General features: G+C 34.8%; 1 protein-coding gene and 1 pseudogene across 1 annotated transcript; one reads left to right on the top strand and one right to left on the bottom strand.

The window, feature by feature from the left end:
• Positions 1 to 6,041: 6,041 nt before the first annotated feature.
• Positions 6,042 to 6,962, bottom strand: LOC124099880 (olfactory receptor 4A47-like). The gene has a single exon (XM_046455131.1). It carries the CDS (start codon positions 6,960 to 6,962, stop codon positions 6,042 to 6,044), a length of 921 nt encoding a protein of 306 aa, XP_046311087.1.
• An 8,567-nt stretch (positions 6,963 to 15,529) lies between these two features.
• Positions 15,530 to 17,024, top strand: LOC124100147 (leucine-rich repeat-containing protein 59-like; annotated as a pseudogene).
• The last annotated feature ends 4,304 nt before the right edge of the window (positions 17,025 to 21,328 follow it).

Below are 21,328 nucleotides of genomic sequence, written 5' to 3'. Positions count from 1 at the left end.
TCATTTGCAGTTGTTCCAAGAACTTACAACTTGGATCTTGTCCTTGCTCCAAAACTCAATGCTTCATTTACTAGGGTGCTTGCAGTGTCTCATGGACTTATGATTCTTCATAGAACACATGATAATATATGGCCAGTCAGTGGATCCATAAATAGTATCAAGTGGCTATAACAGACATATTTCCAAAATTTCCCATTATCTCAGTCTCTCAGGGAAGTATAAATGTATCCAAGTGAATACTTTAAATATAAAAACATTTTTAAAGTCTGTATTTATTGCAAAAACATAGTTGAATATTCTCATCTGCTGGAAAAACATCTTCATAGAAAATAATATGCTATGTTTGCAAAACTATCTAAAAAACTGACCTAATTATAATTTCAGGAAAACTAATGGAACTGGAGAGGATCATGTTGAGCAAAATAAGCCAAACTCAAGATCAAGGGTCATATGTTCTGTCTCATATGTAGAAGCTAGGAAAAAAAACTATTTTTAAGAAAAGTGACCTCGTGAAAATAAAAGGGAGACTAGTACAATTGAAGAAGGTAGAGGAGGGAAGAGGGGAGGAAAAGGATGGTACTGGGAAATTAAATTGATCAAATTATGTTATGTTCACTCACAAATACATCACAATGAATCTCACTATATATAATAATAATGCATCCAAATTTGATCTAATTAGTAAAAATTAACTTGGCTGAACACATTATTTGATGACAATTAAACAAAAAGTCAAACAACACTAAAATTAGTTACATGATAGTTTTATCTATTTTAGACAATTATTGTGAAGAAAACAAAAGAATTGAATTTGAGTGTTTATGAAAATTAATTTCCTACTTATTCAGCACTACCTACTTACTACAGCAGAGACTGAGATGTAACCTCATTAAAAAGCTGATGATGGAGTTTTTTCATAGGTAGAAGCATAACTCCTCAGTCTATTGTTGAAGATCAAAAGCATCTTCATAAGTTCGGTTCCTTCCTAATTAAAACATGTTCCCATATCTGTAAAATCTCACTCCCAGAAAACCAAGAACATCTGGAAATTTCTGTGAGCAGCCACAACTATAACAAGAGGGCTAGATATTAACAAAAGACATGTTCTAGTTTGAGGAGAATTTGAGTTTTCAGAATCTCTTGGATCATTCTATCAGGAAAATAATCCTTCCACTTAAATGTGCAGATAGCATCTGAGACTTTTTTTATATTATCTCTATTTCTAATAGATTAGCTTGTTAGCATATTTGGAATGAATTCAAATGAAGTAATCTCTCCTGAACAGGTCTCTCCCTTGAACAATCCCTAGAGGAAAAGGACTCGGTCTTGCCAAGAAAAAGTAGCTGACTCTCAAGTGCTGTGAAAACATATCTCATTTGAAAAGAAAAAAAAAATCCAAATTCCAGGGTAATGCTGGTCTCATAGAATGAGTCTGAAGAATTATATTTCCCTTTTAAGTTTTTGGAACAGAGAGCAATAAGCATTAGTTCTTCCATAAAAGATTGGTAGAGCCAGGTGCAATGGTGCATGCCTGTAATCCCAGCCACTCAGGTGGCTGAGGGATGAGGATTGCAAGTTTAAGGTCAGCCTCAGCAACTTAGAGAGGCCCTAAGTAACTTAGCAAGACCCTGTCTCAATATTAAAAAAATAAAAAGGGCTCGGGATATAGCTCAGTGGTTAAGCACCCCTGGGTTCAACCCTCAGTACCACCACACACACACACCCAAAATTTGATAGTATTCTACAATCAAGCCATCCAGTCCTAGGATTTATTTTTTCCTAGGGGGATTTTTTATTTCTGACAGAGTTTTGGTACTCAATATTGCTTAACTTAGATCTGTTTCTTCACTTTTCAATCTTATTATTATATGTGCGCAGGAATTTATCTGTGTCTTCTATATGCAATTTGTCCATGTGTGCTGCTTCCTTATAAGAATCACTAATGATCTTCCATATTTCTGTGGTGTCAGTTGCAATATCTTCTTATTCATCTCTGATATTGTTTATTTGGGTCGTCTTTGCTTTGATTAAAACTTTGTTAATTATTTTAACTTTTCAAAAGAACTTTATTTTGTCAAACTTTTTAAATATTACATTTTTCATGCTGTGATTTTTATTTTTTGAAATCATTCATTTTACATTGGTATAAACTTTCCTTGTTTTGCTTTTGTCTTCAAGGCTAGGGACCCAACCCAGGGCCTTGCACATGCCAAGCAAGTGCTCTCACACTAAGCTGCATCCCTAGCTCTAAACTTTCCTCTTAGTGATGCTTTTTTTTTTTCATCCCATATGTTTATATATGTTCTGAGCCAATTTTTGTGTCAAGAAGGTTTTCCTTCCCTTTTTATATCTTCATTAATTCATTTGTTGTTTCAGAGCATGGTTGATTAATTTTCATGTGTTTGCACAATTCCCACAGTTCCCTTTGTTGTTGACTTCTTATTTTGTTATAGTCAGATAAGGGATATGGCATAATTTTGATATTTCAAAAATCTGCTGAGATTTCTTTTGTGGCCTAATTTATGATCTATCCTGGAAAATGTTCTGTGTGCTGATGAAAATAACACAAATTCTACAGCTGTTGTAGGAAATGTTCTACAAATATCTGTTAAGTCCAATTGGTCTATAGTGTACTTGAAGTCTGAGGTTTCTTAGTTGATATTCTGTCCACATGAACTGTCCATTAATGAAAGTAGGCAATATAAGTCCTCATCATCTATTATTATACTAGAGTTTTTAGTTTGTCTCTCCCTTAAGACCTAATATTTCTTTTGCATATTTAGGTGATCAGGTGTTAGGTACATATGTATTTACAGTTCGACATAGAAGCAGGGAATATCCAACAGATCAACTTCTTTGTTTCCATCTCTCAGTGTTTCTCATTAATTATTTTTTTATTGTCAAATGTGTTCAAAACCATTTTTGTTTGTCTCTAGCTTAGAAAGAAAGAAAAATGGACATAGATATAATGGTAAATCTCTCCATTTCTGCATTATGGCCAAAATTAGCATTCCAAGAACAAGTATAATTGAATATTGAAACTTTATTTATATTCATAAATAAGTTCAAAATAAAAATAGTAAATAAATTTTAATAGATTCTTAAGCATAATTGGTTAAATGCTATATCACTTTTGGAAAAATACTTATATTATCAAATAAATATATAAAAGATATGTATGTTTTACATATATAATATATGTATATTTTTTCTTAACATTAAATGAAGGAATGAATCTTAAACCCAAAGTCAGCACCATGTTTAATAGCAAAATACTAAAATCAATGATTCTTTCTCCAAGTTATTTTAAAAAGGAATATGCCTCCTCTTTATGTGAGTCTTCATGTCAAAATTAAAATACCTGGAACATAAATGGAATTCTAGTCATCAAAGATGCCCCTACCACCCTGAGAACAGGCAGTAAAAAGAGTGCATCCTGCACCATGTGAGTTAAGGAAACAGGACCCTCCTCCTACCTGTCCTCCAGCCTCAGCCTCTCCCAATGCCACCAGCCTCCCTCTGCAGACTTCAGACCCACAACACACTCCCTACACAGTAGCCGTCTCTACTGCTATTCATGTTGGAGGAGACACTTCAAAACCTTTACAGGCAAACACCAGTGAAAAACACATAAAATATGAAAACCTGGGCTGATCAAATATGGGTAGACTCGTCCCTTAAAAATTCTTTGTTCAGACTTGTAGAATAAACATATTACATAAATTCACTATTCTTTCTTCTATCTGGAAGACATTCTTGATAACAAATGGAGAAATCTATTGAACCAGCTAACTAATGGACATACCTGTACATAATTTCCTAAAAAACAAATTGCCTATCTTTTTTGGACCAAGAATTGAACCCAAGGGTGCTTAACCACTAAGCAAAACATCCCCAGGCCATTCTTGTGGTTTTTTTTTTATTTTTTATTTGTTTTAATTTGTCATACATGACAGTAGAATGAATTTATGCACTTTTATATATCATACAAAGATGGGATATAACTTCTCATTTTTCTGAGTGTACATGTTGCAGAATCATAGTGGTCATGCAGTCACATATATACATACAGTAATAATATCTGTTTCATTCTTCTATCTTTCCTATCCCCACATACCCTCTCCTCCCCTCCCATCACTTCCCTCTACCTAATCTAAGGTAAAACTATTCTTCCCAAATGCCACCCCCCCACCTTGTTGTAAATCAGCATCTGCACACTAGAGAAAACATTCAGTCTTTGGTTTTGTGGGGTTGGCTTATTTTGCTTAGCCTGATATTCCCCAACTCCAACCATTTACTGGCAAATGCCATAATCTTACTCTTCTTTAAAGCTGAGTAACAGTCTATTGAGTATATATACCACATTTTCTTTATCCATTCATCCATTGAAGAACAACTAGGTTGGTTCCACAGGCTAGCTATTGTGAATTGAGCTGCTATAAACATTATTTTCTAATTTGAGATTGGTCTTGCTTTCTTGCTGAGAGCCTCATTAAGATGCTGAGACTGGATTTGAACTTATGATCCTCCTGCCTCAGCCTCCTGAGCTGCTGGGATTGTAGGTGTGCATCACTGTGCCCACCAATTTCCTGGAAAACAAATTATCTATAAGTTGTTTTAAGGAAGTGCCTCCAGAGTCTACTCAAAGTTGGCTCAAAATGTTTTTTTTTTCAAGAATAGGCACAGAAGAAGATACCATCAGAGACCAATTAATAAATGTGATATTGCAAGTAACTGTTCAGCCAACAGTGATGACCACAGGTATGGTATCTAAGAGCAATTCAGGATCACATGCAAAACCTTCTACTAAAGGCATAATCTGAACCTCAACTTCAAGGAACAGCACACAAACCTAAAGAGGAACACAGGATATTCCACCAAACAACTGCCATGCTCTCTGCAAGTCTTTGAAGAGTGAGAAGGAGAGCACTGGTGTTCTTTTGTGCAGGCCTGGATGGTCATCTGACCTCTTCAAAGGTGACATGATACTTTTCAAGATTGAAATTTAATCATGAGCCATGTAGAGGATTATGAGCTTATCACACATGCAAAAAAAAAGTTTATAATACAGACATGTGGTGTTTTGTTGCCTGAATCTATTATTAAAATGCTAGTTTCAAGGTGACATTGAGTGAACTACAGAGACAATTCCTGAAAAACAACTTGAGGACACTTGGATTCAGCAAAAAAAAATAAAATAAAATAAAAAGCTCAGGAATATTTCCCATGAAAGAAATCTATGCTTTACATATGACAGGAAAATGCAATGTGTGACCTTGTATTCTCTTTTGCCGCAAAGATGATGTTATTGGGACAGTCGGTAAAGTGGAAATGAACTGTGTGGATTGTGTAATAGCATTGTCTCAGTGTCAACTTCTTGATTATGCACTGTGCTGTGATTATGCAACTAGTGTCTTGAGTTTTGGAAAGGCTGAGTGTTTTAAGACTAAAGGGTCAACATGTCTACAATTGAATCCTCAGACATTAAGAAAAACTATCAATAAATCTATACAAATGACCTAGTGAAATGAAAAATAAAAATGTGTACATATATATAATCATATATATATATATATATATATATATATATATATATATACACAAAATATATATAAAATATATGTATCATACGTACTTATACAAAAAAGAGGGACAAGACAATAAAAAGAAAATGAGTAAATGTAAGGATAGTCATAGTTACTAAAACTGAATGTAAAAAATTAAATACAATTCAATTGTATTTATTAATACAATTGTAATAATATAAAATTTTATTCATAAATAGATTGCATATTTCTATTGACTTCTTAGTATATGTGCAGCAAAATTTCATAGGTACCTTGATAAACAAGATATTACATGATGAGCAATACACTGAAGAAATATATTAAGGTCAAAACCTATAATCTATTTTTAATTATGATTATAAAAATGCCTTAGAAAATTACCACCAGTTTTTTAAGTCAGAAATAAATAATGCATCCTAAGGAGACAGCTTCATAGTGAAATGTTTCTCTTTGCAGTGGGAGACTCAATGATTCCTATCTCATGTGACTTATATTCCAGAGTTTCTTCATAGCATTGGTCATCTCTGAGTTTCTCAGAGTGTAGATGAAGGGGTTCAGCATGGGGGTTATGACCATGTAAAACACACTCACTGACTTGTCAATGGGGAAAGTCTTGGCTGGTCTTGCATATATGAAAATACAAGGGACAAAGAAGAAGACAACCACCGTGATGTGGGAGCCACAGGTGGAGAGAGCTTTCCACCTCCCCTCCTGACTCAGGTGCTTCAGAGAGTGGAAGATGATACCATAAGACATGAGTAAGAGCAGAAACAAAATTGAGCACATCAGCCCCCCATTGGCAATCACTAAGAGGCCAGTGACATAAGTGTCAACACAGGCAAGTTGCAATAAGGGATACATGTCACATGTAAAGTGGTCAATGATATTAGAGCCACAGAAAGGGAGCCTGTAAATAGTTCCAAGTTGAAATACAGAGTGCACAAAACCTCCAGCCCAGGAGACTACCAGCAGTACCACACACACCCATGGCCTCATGATAAGCAAATAATGCAAGGGCTTACAGATGGCCACATAGCGGTCAAAGGCCATCACCAACAGAAGAGTGACCTCTGTCCCTCCTAAAAGGTGTTCTGCAAAAAGCTGAAACATACAAAACTTGAAGGATATGATTACTTTTCCTAAAAACAAATTTGAAATCAAATTGGGAGAAATGACTGATGAATAAATGATGTCCAAAAATGACAAGTTAGCAAGAAAGAAGTACATTGGAGAGTGCAGAGTCTTACTGAAGATTACAGTTATGACAATGAGCAGATTCCCCAGCATGGTCAAAATGTAGAAGAACAAGAATATAACAAAAAGTACTTTCTGCTCCTTTGGATTCTGTGTGAGTCCCAAGAGGACAAAGTAAGTTTCATTGTTTCTATGTTCCATTTATTCTTTTATTGATGCTGATTTCAGAAAATAAAGCAGTTTACCTGTAAAACAATGAAAAACTCCTTAGAAGCATTATAACCACATTTATTCATCTGCCATATATACAAGTAAAGTCACACTTGTAATATCAAAAACTCACTTAAGGTTAATTTCATATGAAGAATTGATAAAATCAATTATTATTGAACGACTATAGGCCACTATCACTGTATCAATCCTGGTGCTGAATCTTTAGAAAATGATGCCCTTCCTCCAATGACTTTGGCTCACAGTCCACTGGAACTGTTACCCCCAAGCATCTCAGCATTCACATTTCCAAGAACATTGTGCTCACAGTGATTTCTGTTCTCCAAGACAGATGACATCTCCACCACTCTTCTCGTTCCTTGCTGAGCCCTCACCAGCATCACCTTTCAGTATTCATATTTCTACCCACCATCTTTTCAAGGCCATCTGGGCTCCTTCTATGATGATTCCCAAACATCTCCCCACATTGATCCATCAATCAATCACAAAGCTGGCTCCATATATCAGACCTTTATTGCAGGAACAGCAACCCACTTTCTGGTACCAAAAGCTGTCTTCATCTGCTGGAGTTACAGCTGTTATAAACACAAATGTGTTGTCTCAGAGCCCTGCAGGTAGACATTCAAAATAATGGTATGGGCACTGGTGGCGCCCTCAGAAGACCATGAAGAAAGGACTTGCAGATGACCATCTTGTGTTAATTTGTCATTCTTCCTCATCAAATTTTCTACTCCAATATTTTGTAAGTTATATTGGATTGGAACCCAGCCTAATATAATTTTATAACTGGATGATCTTTTCAAACTCCCTATTTCCAAATAAAGCTTTTTATTTTTTTGCAGGATTGTAGGTAGGGCATCAACATATAAATTATATGGGAGGACACAATAAAACCAAAAATAGTTTCATGTGAATACTTGACAAACCAGGAATTATCAGTCTCAGATTGGCAAACCCTGAAAACTCTTTGGTTTGGAGTCTTTGGTTGAATAGTCCACATTATTCTAAACTAAAACACAATGAATTGCATATCTAGAACATTATCACACCCCCTTTTTTAAGGTGATATCTGCAACTATTTAAGTGATATCTTCCAGTAGATATCCTTTTCTTAATTACAAAAGCAAATACTGTATTTTCTACAATAAATCTATTCCTTCCAGGATTTCTCATGCTAAAAGGGCATTTCCTTCTGTCTGATCCTTCAGGTCAAATGCACAGTGTTCAAACTTCCTTTATTCCTCTCACACTGCTTATGGATACATTTGTTCAGTTCCCCTTGGCTTCCTATTTAAAATATCTTCCTAATGTGATCTTCTCATTCCCCTTTCTTGCATACCCTGTCGACTGCAACAGCCCCTGCCATATCTACCATTGACTCTTTGAAAGATGTTAATCTCAGAGAACAGAAACATCACAAATTTGGAAGTAACAGTAGTTATTATACAAAGGTGTGTGTTACGTTCAGTCTTTTCATTTATCCAACCAGCAGGTGTTCAAAGAACACTATATTGTGTCTTATTTTTCACATGAGGTAAACTTCAGGCATCAGATTGTCAACTAGCTCATGAAGGCTCAGGGTCTACTATAGGCTCATGACATTAAAGGAGAGAAATCTCCAAGCTTTTCACTCTGGGCCTTCTACTTCTCCAGATGGAAGCAACAGTGTTGATGGAAGATATAACATGGGCCCTGACTTAAATTTTCAATATTTTTAATCTAAATCTGATGACTACTTTATTCAATCTGAACAGCCACTTTCCACCTGCAGAAGTTCTTATCAACATTTTCTTACATGCTTGAGTGATACAATTTCCTGGGTAATGAAACATTCCCACAACCTCAAAGTCTGATTTCTGCTACTGACTAGAAAGTCTTACCTTTGGAAGCTTGTTTGCACTTTGAAAGAAGTTTGATCTCTGAAATAAGGAGTAATCTTCTTCCATCCAGTATGCACAGAGAAGGAAAAAAAGCTGTTATTCTTGGAGATTATATTTAAAAATCACACAACCATGTTTGTCCATTTTCTTTGGAGTCTTCTAAATCCTGCAGAAAATCATTAGTGGTTGTAGTGGTATACAAAGGAATTTCTTGGTAAAAAGAGAAAAGCTAAAGTTTTCCATGTTAAAACAATTAACTAAAAGTGCAAAAAAAAAGTTCATCATAGGAATATAACATCTAGCATTTTTAAAAAAGGGAAGTTTTCTAGTTTCTTTTCTGATTACTTTAATAGATACCATTCAGCTTTTTAATCTGTCTATTCTTATCCTGGTAAAGCCAAATACTTGTGCTTTATATATGAATAGATTACTTGTGTGCCTTTTAAAATCCTTCTGTAAGAATAATAAACCATAGTTTTAAAAAAATTATAACTGTTACTAACAGAAGAAAGCTTTTACCTTACAGAGACAAAGATCTATAAAGATTTTCTACCATGAACATATGTTAATCATGGAGCCCTACGGCTGGAATGTGTCCAAGATGATCCTTACTTAATTACACTCCCTTGAACTTTCCTTATACTTTTAAAGAATATCTGTGTTTCAAGATGCAATACAGAAAACACAGAAGTAGAGTCATAGGATGTAACAAAAAAATAGTTTCAGAAACATTATGGGACAAATAATCAAAAACAAAATATCAGTCCCATTAATTTGTTCCAAAGAAGATGAATTTATCACTTATTCCTTTTTTTGTCAGAGAGATTTTAATTTTATATTTATCTAATCTTCATTTTTCTCGATGTGAATTTGACATTAAATATATTTTAGAAGGTTATACAGCCTTAGTAACTAGTTATTTGTATAGTTTTTCTCTTCATTCTTTGTTTTTCTACAAAACTAAAGAGCAGCCTGGACTGGGGCACACACCTGTACCCCAGCTGCTTGGAGGATTGAGTTCAAAGCCAGCGTCAGCAACGGCAAGGCACTAAGCAACTCAGTGAGATCCTGGGGGTGGCTCTGTGGTAAAATGCCCCTGAGTTCAATCCTCGGTATTAAAAAAAAAAGAGCATCTATTTAGTTTCAGACAACATGATCTTAGATAGTGATACAATAGTTAATAAAATGGAAGGATAAAATAAGAATATAATCCTAACTGAATCAACTTTACATCTTCTAACAGTCACAAAATAATAGTGAGAGTAACTAAAAATTGTAGCTTTAATCTCTGATGGCCAATAACATGTTATTGTGAAAGAATAAAATATGAGTGAGACACTTTTTGAATAAGGTAATTAGATAATTCCTTTTTTTTGTAAACATCTTTATTTTATTTTATGTGGTGCTGAGGATGGAACCCAGCACCCTGCACATGCCAGGCAAGCACATTACCACTTGAGCCACATCCCCAGCCCCAAGATAATTCCTTTTTAAAGATGATATTTATGCTAAAGTTCAAGGATGAGGTGTCAGCTGCTCCTCTGGGTACACTAGTAAAGAGGTGAAAATCTCTTTTTAACCCAGGAATCATGCAACAGAAAAAGGCTATATTATTCCTGTAAATAATATATCAATTTATCCAAAATATATCTGTCTGTCCAATATCTCCAGTCTTCTAAAGCTTGCAGAAAATCATTTCCAGAGTTGTAGATGGATTTCAAAGGAATTCTGTGGGGAAAATTAAAAAATTCCAAAATGGAATAATTTTTCAAAACGGCCAACAAATCACATGTTATTGTAGGATCAAAGCAACTAATCTTTTTAACAAAGAACATTTTGTCTTTAAGTTCTTTTCCAGTAACTCTAGTAATAACTGTCTTTGAGTTCTATAGCAAGACTCTGCAGGTATTGGTATAATCAAATACTTGTGCTACAGATTAGGACATAGGGTTAGATTTCTCCATGTAGATCATGCTTTAAGCATAGTGAAGCACCTTTTCCAATAATTATATCAAGTCCTTGAAGAGCAGCATCTTTTACTTGACAAGGTGAAGATCACTGTAGTTTTTATACCAAGAAACCCATTCTAACCATGGAGTCTTGCAACTGGAATGTATCCAAGAATGACTTTTCCTTAATCACATTCAGTGGGAATTCCCATAAGTTTATACCTGTAAATATGCCAATAGATGAATCATGTTACTATGGTAGAAAAGGATACAACTTAAAAGTTTTAGAAATGAGAAACTTGTCAGAATGATAATTGACAAAAATAATATGTCAGTTATGTTAGTTAGTTTGACTGAAGATGAATTTATTGCTTATTTCCACATTGCCAAACCAATTTTTTTCCATCTAATACTCAATTTTCTCTATTTGTTTGGGACTAGGAATGTTTTTGCAAGATTCATGAAGTCACAGAAACTAGCTATTTGTCTATTTATTCATTGGTGTCTTAAACAATCTTAGAATATCTACTTATTTCATATTTTATGCTATTAATTGGAGATAAAAGATTTAATGGAACAAAAAAGATATGCATAGTTAGAATGCATCAGATTTATGTCTTATAACACAGTCACAAAATAATAAGGGGAACAACTAAACATGGTAGATATAACAAAGTAAAGTTCAAGACATGACAAGAGCAAACCCTCAGGAATTATAGATCTTTCTCAGGAATTTGAAATTATTTACAATATTTTAAAAGAGAGTCAGAAGGACTTCCAATTTCTGATTCAACAAAAATTCTCAATAAACTATTAGCAACTCATTCTGACAATGTATAAAAAAATAATACACTGTGACCAACTGAAATATAACCTAAATACATTAGGCTGGTCTAGAATTCAAATATCAATTAATGCAATATATTAAGCCAAAGGAAAAAGATGAAAAATCACATGGTTATGCCAATATTTGTGGTCAAAGCATTATAAAAATTCAACACTTATCTCCTTTTTAAAAGAACTCTCAGTAAACTAGGAATAGAAGTAAATTTTCTAAATTTAATAAAGATTACCTACAAAACAGCCTGTAACTAATACCATCCTCAGCAGAGAGAAACCAGAAGCCTTCTTTGTACGGTAAGGAACAGGCAAGTATCCTTCCTCTCAACACTGCTTTTCAACATTGTAGTGCTAGTTTTTCAAATAAAATCAGGCCCAATATAGAAAGAAATGCATGCTTGCAAAATAAATCCATCTTTATTTACAAATAACATGATAATATAGGAAGACCTTATTTAAAATAAAAAAAAAGAACCAAAAGTCTACAAAAATCCGGAATAAGTCATTACAGTGAATCCTCAGGATACAAGGCTAATATGCAAATAGAGTTCACTTTCCTATATACCAGCCACAAAGGACACTGAAATTAAATATACAATAACATTTACTTTAATATTTCCAAAAATGGAATATTTTAGCATATATGTAACAAAATATGTTACAAGGAAAACAGTGAAGTTCGTATGAACAAACACATAAGTAAAGAGAAAGTTACTAATTGTTCATGGAGAGAAAAACTCAAACAGCATTGCCAAGAGGTCAATTCTTCCCAACTATATCTTCATAACAGTTGCAATTTCAATCAAAATTCTATCACACTATTTAGTAAATGTTGACAAGTTAATTCTGAGGTTCACATGGTGAGGAAAAAGGCTCAGAATGAGTAACCATATACTGAGGGGAAGAATAAAAATGGACAATTAATAATACCTAACACTAACTCCTCAAAATAGAACTTAAGAAGGAAACTAATGATTAATTAAAGTAAATTAATGGTGTTGGTAATAATGCTTAGCCCATATGTCTGAAAGAGAATTGGTAATAGATTAATAACATATCCAAGCAGATGAACTAATACCTAGTAGATAAGTTTGCTTTGGTCACAGTTGCCTATGAATATGAGTTTCAAAATGAACATAAAGCCTTAAATTAGATTTTCATTGTTTTAGAATCATCACTGCCTTAATGTTCAAACATCTATTTAAGTCATCCTGATAAAGAAGAAATGCATGTTTGTTTATGGCTTTTTGTAAATAGATATGCAGTGACCTATGGCTTTACTTCTGTTTGTGACGATGTTTGTTAATCCAGCCCATAGTTATTTACAAAGAGTGGAGCAAGTGATTGTTCTTCATGTACCAAGAACTGTTCCACTGCAAAACCTTAGTTACCTGGATTGTACTAAGATCATTTGTAAAAACTGAAATTCAATGATTGAAAGGAAGCTAGAAAAAAAATTACCTAACTTCAAGACAGTATAAGCTATAAAATCAAGACAATGTAGTATTGATGAAAGAGTAGACTTCTTGAAGTTTATTCAAATGAGCCAAAAATGTAAACCTTACATAAGGAGGCACTCAAATATTTACAAAATCTTGTTCATAATTGCCAAAACATGGAAGCAATAACAATGCTTTATAACTTTGAGAAAGTTATTTTCTACATGTAAGAATCAATTTTTTGTGAAATGAATTATTGCAATTAAAGTTTTGATAATAAGTAAAATATGTGTAGACTGTTCATAGAGTGTGTGAGATACACAGAAGTATGTAATCCACTTTAATTTTCTTAAAAGAGAAATATTAAAAATGTCTTACTTCACACTTGAAAACATCTCAAAATCAATGAGATAGTTAATAAAATTCAACTGTTACTTTTAGATGTTAGAACCAACAATCCTATCTTGAAAAACTGCTTGTGGAAGAGAAAATTGAAACCAAAATTCTAGAATGTATGTAATTCTTCAAAGGAAAACCCAAGTTCAAACAATGGAATAATATTACTAGTGCTCAGAGGAAAATTTGAGTTCATAAGTGTTTACATTATCTAAAAAGTAAAGTAGAGATGAAGAAGTCTTTCAACTAAAAATGTTAGGAAAAAAGCATAGAATTAAACTAAACTAAAATAGGTAAGAGAACAAAATGAAGATAATCATGTCTTCCATTAGAAAACACTTAGAGCTATCATATCTGTGTTAGTTTTCTTTTTTTCCGTTACTATTACAAAATCCTGAGCTAATTCAACTTAATAACAGATAAGTTTATTTTGGTCACCATTTTAGATGTTTTAGTCCATAACCAACTGGCCTCTTTGCTTTGAGCCTTTGGTGAAGCAGCACATCATGGTGGGGAGCAAGTTGCTGAGCAAATTTTGTAGAGAAATAAAAAGGAGACACAGAGACAAGAGGCAGAGGCAGAAAGAAAAACAGCTGCTCATCTAAGTGATCTGTTTATTTATAACAATAGGTTACATTAGGTTATTCATGCCATAACTACATTATTGTTTATTGTATCATTAAGGATGCTCATTCTGCAGTTACATTCTAGTTACAATATGCTGTGTTAGAAGTTTTGTATAGCTCTCAAGAAAGTCCATTGTTTGAAGTTATTGTTAGGCAGGCAGATCCAGGAGCACCAGAACTTGGTGAAACATTGTATTTATCAAGAATCAAGTTCCTGTATTCATAGGAGCCATATGCTTGAGATCAAGGTCAAGGCTGATAATACTGTAGTTCAGAGCCTCCTCAGAGGGCATTACTACAACAGCTGTTCATTTCCTACCTTTGCACAGAAACTTTTCCAGCTGCTAGGCATCACATACTTTTGTACAGAAACTTTCCCAGCCACCAAGCATGCCACAGCCATGAAGTCATCAGAGACCCCAATCCAGAACACAGAATCCTTATAGCGCCCCTATTTTCTTTTATATGGCCTTTTGGATGAATAACACTTGTTTTTTCTTTAATATTGGCAGAGGTTAAAAAATAAGGTAGGCTTTTGGTAATATGGCCATTTTAATAATATTAATTCTGCCTATTCATGAGCAAGTTATATTTTTCCATCTTCTAAGATCTTCTTCTATTTCTCTCTTTAGGGTTCTGTAGTTTTCATTGTATAGATCTTTCACCTCTTTTGTTAAGTTGATTCCCAAGTATTTTTTTTTTTGAGGATATTGTGAATGGGGTATTTTTCCTCATTTCCATTTCAGAGGATTTGTCACTGATACACAGGAATGCCTTTGATTTTTGGGTGTTGATTTTATATCCTGCCACTCTGCTGAATTCAATTTACTAGTTCTAGAAGTTTCTTGGTAGAACCTCTTGGGTCTGCTAGGTATAGGATCCTGTCATCAGCAAATAGTGCTAGTTTAAATTCTTTCTTTTCTATAGTTATACCTTAATTTCTTTCGTCTGTCTAATTGCTCTGGCTAGTGCTTTCAGAACTATGTTGAATAGAAGAAAAAAAAAGAAGTGTGTCACATTAGACTGGGTAGAGAGAAGTGAGAGAAGTGATGGGAATGGAGGGGAGGGGAAAGCAGGATAGGAAGGACAGCAGAAAAAAATAGACATTATTATTGCTGTATGTATATACATGACTGTATGACCAATGTGATTCTGCAACCTGTATACTCAGAAAAACGAGAAATTATACCACATCTGATTCAAATGTATGATATGTCAAGATAATTCTACTGTCATGTGTAACTAATTAAAACAAATTTAAAAAGAAACAGAAAAAAAGAAAAATGTTGTGTACATATATAAAAAAATAAGGTAGGCATCAATGACAACAAGCACGAAGTAACAATCCTAATATTACTAAACATCCACCTATGAAAAATTGTTTGATTCAAGTAAAACTGGGTAACCATGAAGTTAGCCAATATAATAAATCTAAACTTCCATCATCTTTTTGGACCTTTTTAATGGTATTTTTAAGGTGATCTAACTCTTTTGAAGTAGAATTACTGTTATCACTTAAATTAAAGCCACACATATTATTAAGCTCCTGACATCTTTTATGATGTAATAATAACAAATAATCAATTGCAGCCTGATTGTCAAGAATAGCTTGACAATAATGATTTTGCTCTTCATTAAGCATATTGATTGCCAAAGAAGTATGATTAATATTTTTTACCATAGCACAGGCCAATTTCATAGTTGTTTTGTAAACCCTGACAGCTAGTCCAAGGATACCTACTAAGGAAAATGTCAAGGCCTCAAATTCTGCCTTTACTGAATCATTACAGTTTTCATCAAAGGAAATAGACCTTTTATGGATATGTTGTGCAGATGGTGACCTATCAAAATCTGTGGAGATGGTAGAAACACAGTCTGCTAAGACAACAGTGGGTTCTATGAGGCATATTAGTGGGTAGATAATTAAAAGTATTTGCTCCACAAGAAAACTATCCTGTGGTAAGATAATATAAGCATTTCCATACATAATGGTACAATTAAATGAAGTTCACCTCAAAGAAATACATTTATGTATACAGCCTTGAACTTCAGCACAAGTGTCAGTTGCATTTATAGCAACAGTGGGAGTAAGTAACATCATAACACTAGAAGACTTAACATACTAAGAACTTCCCCAACTATAAGAATCTGTCCTGCCGTAAATCAGTGTTCTACCATGGGATTTCTGTGGCCTCACACACATGATGAAGCTGGACCTTATTAAGAACAAGCTTCAGTCGCTGCCAGCTGAGTCTGGCCTTCTGGTCAACCTCCAGCACCTGGATCTCCTCAACAACAGACTGGTCACCCTGCCTGTCAGCTTTGCTCAGCTCAAGAACCTGGAGTGGCTGGACCTAAAGGACAACACCTTGGACACTTTCTTGGCCAAAGTGGCTGGTGATTGCTTGGATGAGAAGCTGTGTAAGCAGTGTGCAAACAAGGTGCTACAGTACATAAAGACTGTGCAGGTGGATCAGGAGCCAGAGAGGCAGAGGTTGCTGGAAGTGGAAGGAGAGGCAGAGAAGAGGTTGGAGGCCAAACAGCGAGCTAAGGAAGCTCAGGAGCAGGAACTGCAGAAGCTGGACAAGGCAGAAGAGAAGGAGTATCAGTGAAAAGAATGTGATGCCCTCAAAGATTCAAGTGGAGCAGGAGAACAAACCCAAGAAGGAAGCAAATCAGGCCCCCAAATCTAAGTGTAGCTCCCATCCCCTCAAGCCACCTATGGGAACACACTGGGCCCTGGGCTATGTTGAAGCTGCTGCTGCCTCTTTTACTGCTGTGTGTAGTCAGTGAGCTGATTGCATGTTGGGTGACAGCACTACAGCAACAACCCAAAGCTGTGCAGGATCTGTGCCACCAGGAGATCCTCCAGTGGGTCTTTCAGATTGAGTCGGTGCAGTGAATTTGCCCTCAGTACCTCCTGCCTCCTGGCATTGGAGCTCAAATTCCTGTGGAGTTGGCTTCTTCTGCACACAGCCTTTATAGTGTCAGACATACCTATCATCATCAAATGGCTGCCAGTTGGTTGGTGAGACCTCCCCTTTGTAGGACTTCTTGTTGTTCCTTAGTCGGGCTTCCCTGGTGGAATGAGAAGAAATGGGAGGTGGGGAGGAACAGTTACCTGCATGCCTAAAGGAATAGGCTTGGGGATGGGGAGATAGCAAACCGCCTTTTCTAGTTATTGTACTAAGCTGGGTAAAGACAAGTCTCCTTTCTACTAAATGGTTGGCTGTCATTACATTTATACTTTTGTAGGTCACACACCCTTTCTTTCATTCCTCCCTGGGTAGTCCAGGCAGATCCAGAGGGAGGGTATTCCTGGGAACTACTAGACCACCACACTCAGCATATCCAGACAAAATAAGGGAAGGAACTTTAAAACATTTCAAGCATTTTAGTGATCATACGAAATTTCTGGCTGTGAGAGGAACTTCACAACCATCACCCCAATATAACACTTGTAAGCAGAGAAACTGAGGCCTTTCGTGACTCACCCAAAGTCTTCCAGATAGTCTAAGGCAGAAGCCAACTCCAACTCTGGTATTCTTTTTTTTTTTCTTGACATCATTTGACCTCTCTTGTAACATTCGGAGAGAACAGAACTCACACCAAAATTATGTCTCAGCCAAAGTATAGAAACTTACACAGTAGACAGATTCGTGACTCACAAATAGAGATCTCATGCCATCAGGGTCTTGGGAAGCTCCTGTGGAGTCCTGTCCTAACTTAAATAGCTTCCACAAAATGGCAGCAGGCCCATCTCCTTGTTGCAGGTTCAGAGCATTAACTCTCCCTGATTGCCAGGAAGAGAGAAGGTAGAAGCAAAGAGTTCACCTCCTTTCAAGAAAACAAAATGCAAACAATGCAAAGCTGCATGGTCTGTGACAGCTCCATTAGCACTAGGTGTGACTAAATACCTCAAAGACAACCTGGGTTGTCAGCTTCCTAGGCACTGAGGTTCAGAATTGTTTGCTTCTAGACCAATAACAGAAGGGAGGGAATGAATGGAAACTCTAGGAAATAAAGGAAAACAAGTAGTAACATGGAGGTGAAAAGTGGTGCATAAAACTAAAGACTAGCACAAATGAGGGCAGCAAAGTCCATTCTCTTGGCTGCTAGATTAAGCATTTTCTTGACCCTGCCTCATCTTTTCACAACAGCTGGATGAAGGGATGAGAAGGACCATGTCTCGGTGCTCATTCACTGAAACTTCCATTTGCAAGCTCTTTGCCTCTCCCCAGAGAGAGCAAGAACCTGTCATAGTTTAGAGACAGAGAGGAGGGTCCAGCTTTTTAGCCCTGGTGGTCCTTTTGGGTAGTTCTGCCACTCAGGACTGTCCTAATACTGGAAGAAAGGACTTTGCTCTCTCCTCCTGCAAGGATAGCTGTGGAGGTCCACACCTTCCTCAGAATCTCTACAAATTCCTTAGTCTTTCTCCAAGCTCCAGAGCCATCAGTCTAAATGCTTTATTGAAACTAAACACTTACATTACAATGAGATTATGAAAATACAGAAGTCAGCTTAAAAGTTTTGATAATACATCATAATGTATAAGATACTCACACAACATCTATCACACACATAATAGTGTAAAATATGATTTTTAGTTTGTTTTTATCATGAGAGTATTTAATCATGCTTGAATGCTTTTCAATAAATCTAGAAATGAATGAGATTGCTGGTATAAACCAATTATTACATTCTAATTGCTACTATTCAAAGTCCTATTTTTAAAAGTTCTTCAGTAAAAAAAGTGGTAGAAATTAAAACCCAAAATATGTAACATGATTTAAGTGAAAATACTATTTAATACAGTAGGGTATTAGCTCAGTGCTCTGAGGAAAACTTAACATCTTAGAGTTCGTATTGTTTAAAATTCAATAAAAGATTAAACATCCTTTCAACTAAGAATGTTAGAAAACCAGAAAATTACCCTAAGCAAAAGTAGGTTCAAGCACCTAGTGAAGATAGAAGAGGTTTTCTACATTAGAAAAAATAATTTGAGCTATTATGTTTCTTAGTCTGTTTTACATTACTGTAACAAATACCTAAGTTACACCAACTTAATAAGAGAAAAATTTCAATTTGACTCACAGCTTTGAGGTTTCAAGCCATGATTAAGTGGCCCTTGGCTTTGGGCCTGTGGGGAGGCAGCATATCATGGTGAGCACTCATGGTGAAGCAAACACTTCACCTCCTCTCAAGAAAACAAAAGAATAGAAAGTAGGATATCAGGTTCCACAATCCTGTTTTAGAATCTGCCTCCCAGTGATGGAAAACCTCCCACTAGGTCTCACCTCTAAAAGTTTCAACCACCTTCTATTAACACCCTGCTGAGGACCAAGTCTTTAACAAATGAACACATGGGGATCACTCTGTATTCAAAATATAGCAATCTAAGATCTACTTGATTGGATAAAAATAAGAACAATATGAGTAAATGAATAAAACACTCTCTATTCTAATCACACAAAAAATCAAAGGAGGCACAGATTTCAAAATTAGGAATGACACAAAGAATACAAAGAAAGTTCTTTTAAAAAAAGTTGGGAATTTTACCAACTCTAAAAAGTTTTGGAACCTGGATTAAATAAAATAAATTATAATCTGGATTAAATGAGTGATTCCCCAGGAAATTGGAAATTACCAAACTTTTAATCTACCTTACTTTATGCATAAAGGTGTGTGTTTATGGAGGCAACATACAAAGGAGTCTTAGTTTTCTTACAGAGACTGTGATCTCTCTCTGCATTTTAATGCAATATTTAAACCATTTACATTGATGTAACTATAGCCATAGTTAATTTTAAACATATAATCATTTTATGAGTTCTGTATTTTCATTATTATTTTCTTTTCTCATATTTCTTTTGGATTATTTATGTCTTTTTATTTTCATTGTTAACTTATTAAACATTACTTATTTTAGTTTGGAGGATTGGGTTACAATTTCATAACAAATTTACATAAATATTATTTTAATAATTATATTTTAAAGATATTTCAATAGAAAAATTCATGTTTGCTCATGTGCTAATTCTTTCTGATGATCTCTTTTTGGTTTATAAAATCATATTCCCATATGGTATCATTTTCCATCGTTTGAATGATTTCTTTTAACATCTTTTTCTTAATGTCTTCATTAGTGCATTGTAGTTATGTGATAGTTTTGTGAACACATATCTACCCTCTTATCAAATATCAAGTATATAATTAGTGTTATTAGCTATCATATCATAGTGCATGGTAACTACAATTAATAATACAGCAGAAATAACATCTATAACAAGACATTTTCTTTTTTAATATTTATTTTTTAGTTTTCAGTAGACACAACATTTTTATTCTATTTATTTATTTATTTTTTATGTGGTGCTGAGGATCGAACCCAGTGCCCTGTGCATGCCAGGCAAGCGCGTTACTTCTTGAGCCACATCCCCAGCCCAACAAGACATTTTCTATCATAATAAACTTTGCACTTTTTGAAAAACATCACTATCCTCTCACCTTCCAGCCTGTGACAACCAATATCCTTCTCTCTGTCCCAGGACTGTGCCTACTTTTAATTCTATATGTAAATGATATCATGCAGTATTTGTCTTTCTATGTCCAGCCTATATCACTTAGCATAATGTCCTCCAGTGTCACCCCAGTTGTCACAAATGATAAGACCCCTTATTTGAAGAAACAGAAAAACAATTTACTACCTGCATCTGAGACTTAGCACTGAGAGATTCTGATGAGAGATAGTAGATTTCTACAATTTATCATGTTGTCAGGGTTCTACTTTTAATGTTACTGTGAACCATTCCATTTTTTACTTTACCAGGTAAATTTAGAGTACTAAAATTTACATACGCTACTGAAAATAAATGAACGTAAGTTTATATTGCATTTAAATATTAAAACATAATAAAAAGAATCGATATAACAGGAAGTCTAAAAATAAGATAAGGAATAGCAAAGTGAGGAATACAAATAAATGCAAAAATTAAATGACATCAGTGCAATCATTCCAAAATTTTATTCATTAATTTACTACATATTGTCATAGACAATGTATTACATGTGCATTAGAACTGTCCAGTAGTGATCAACAAGACATTATAAAGTCTACATTACATCAGTGAAACTATTAGTGGTAGAAGCACATATTCAATTTCTTAATTGTATTTACCAGAAATTTGGAGGGAAAGGAAGTTAACA

This window comes from Marmota monax, unplaced genomic scaffold (genome assembly GCF_021218885.2).
Source record: "Marmota monax isolate L192 unplaced genomic scaffold, Marmota_monax_Labrador192_F-V1.1 WCK01_AAM20220418_F8-fsc00047, whole genome shotgun sequence".
Classification (NCBI taxonomy): Eukaryota; Metazoa; Chordata; class Mammalia; order Rodentia; family Sciuridae; genus Marmota; species Marmota monax.
The sequence above is the reverse complement of the archived record's forward strand: the minus strand, read 5'-3'. Positions and strand labels throughout refer to the sequence as shown.

What these genes read in the sequence shown, in the direction of transcription:
- LOC124099880 (XM_046455131.1), bottom strand. Translation starts at nt 6,962, where the DNA reads ATGGAACATAGAAACAATGAAACTTACTTTGTCCTCTTGGGACTCACA.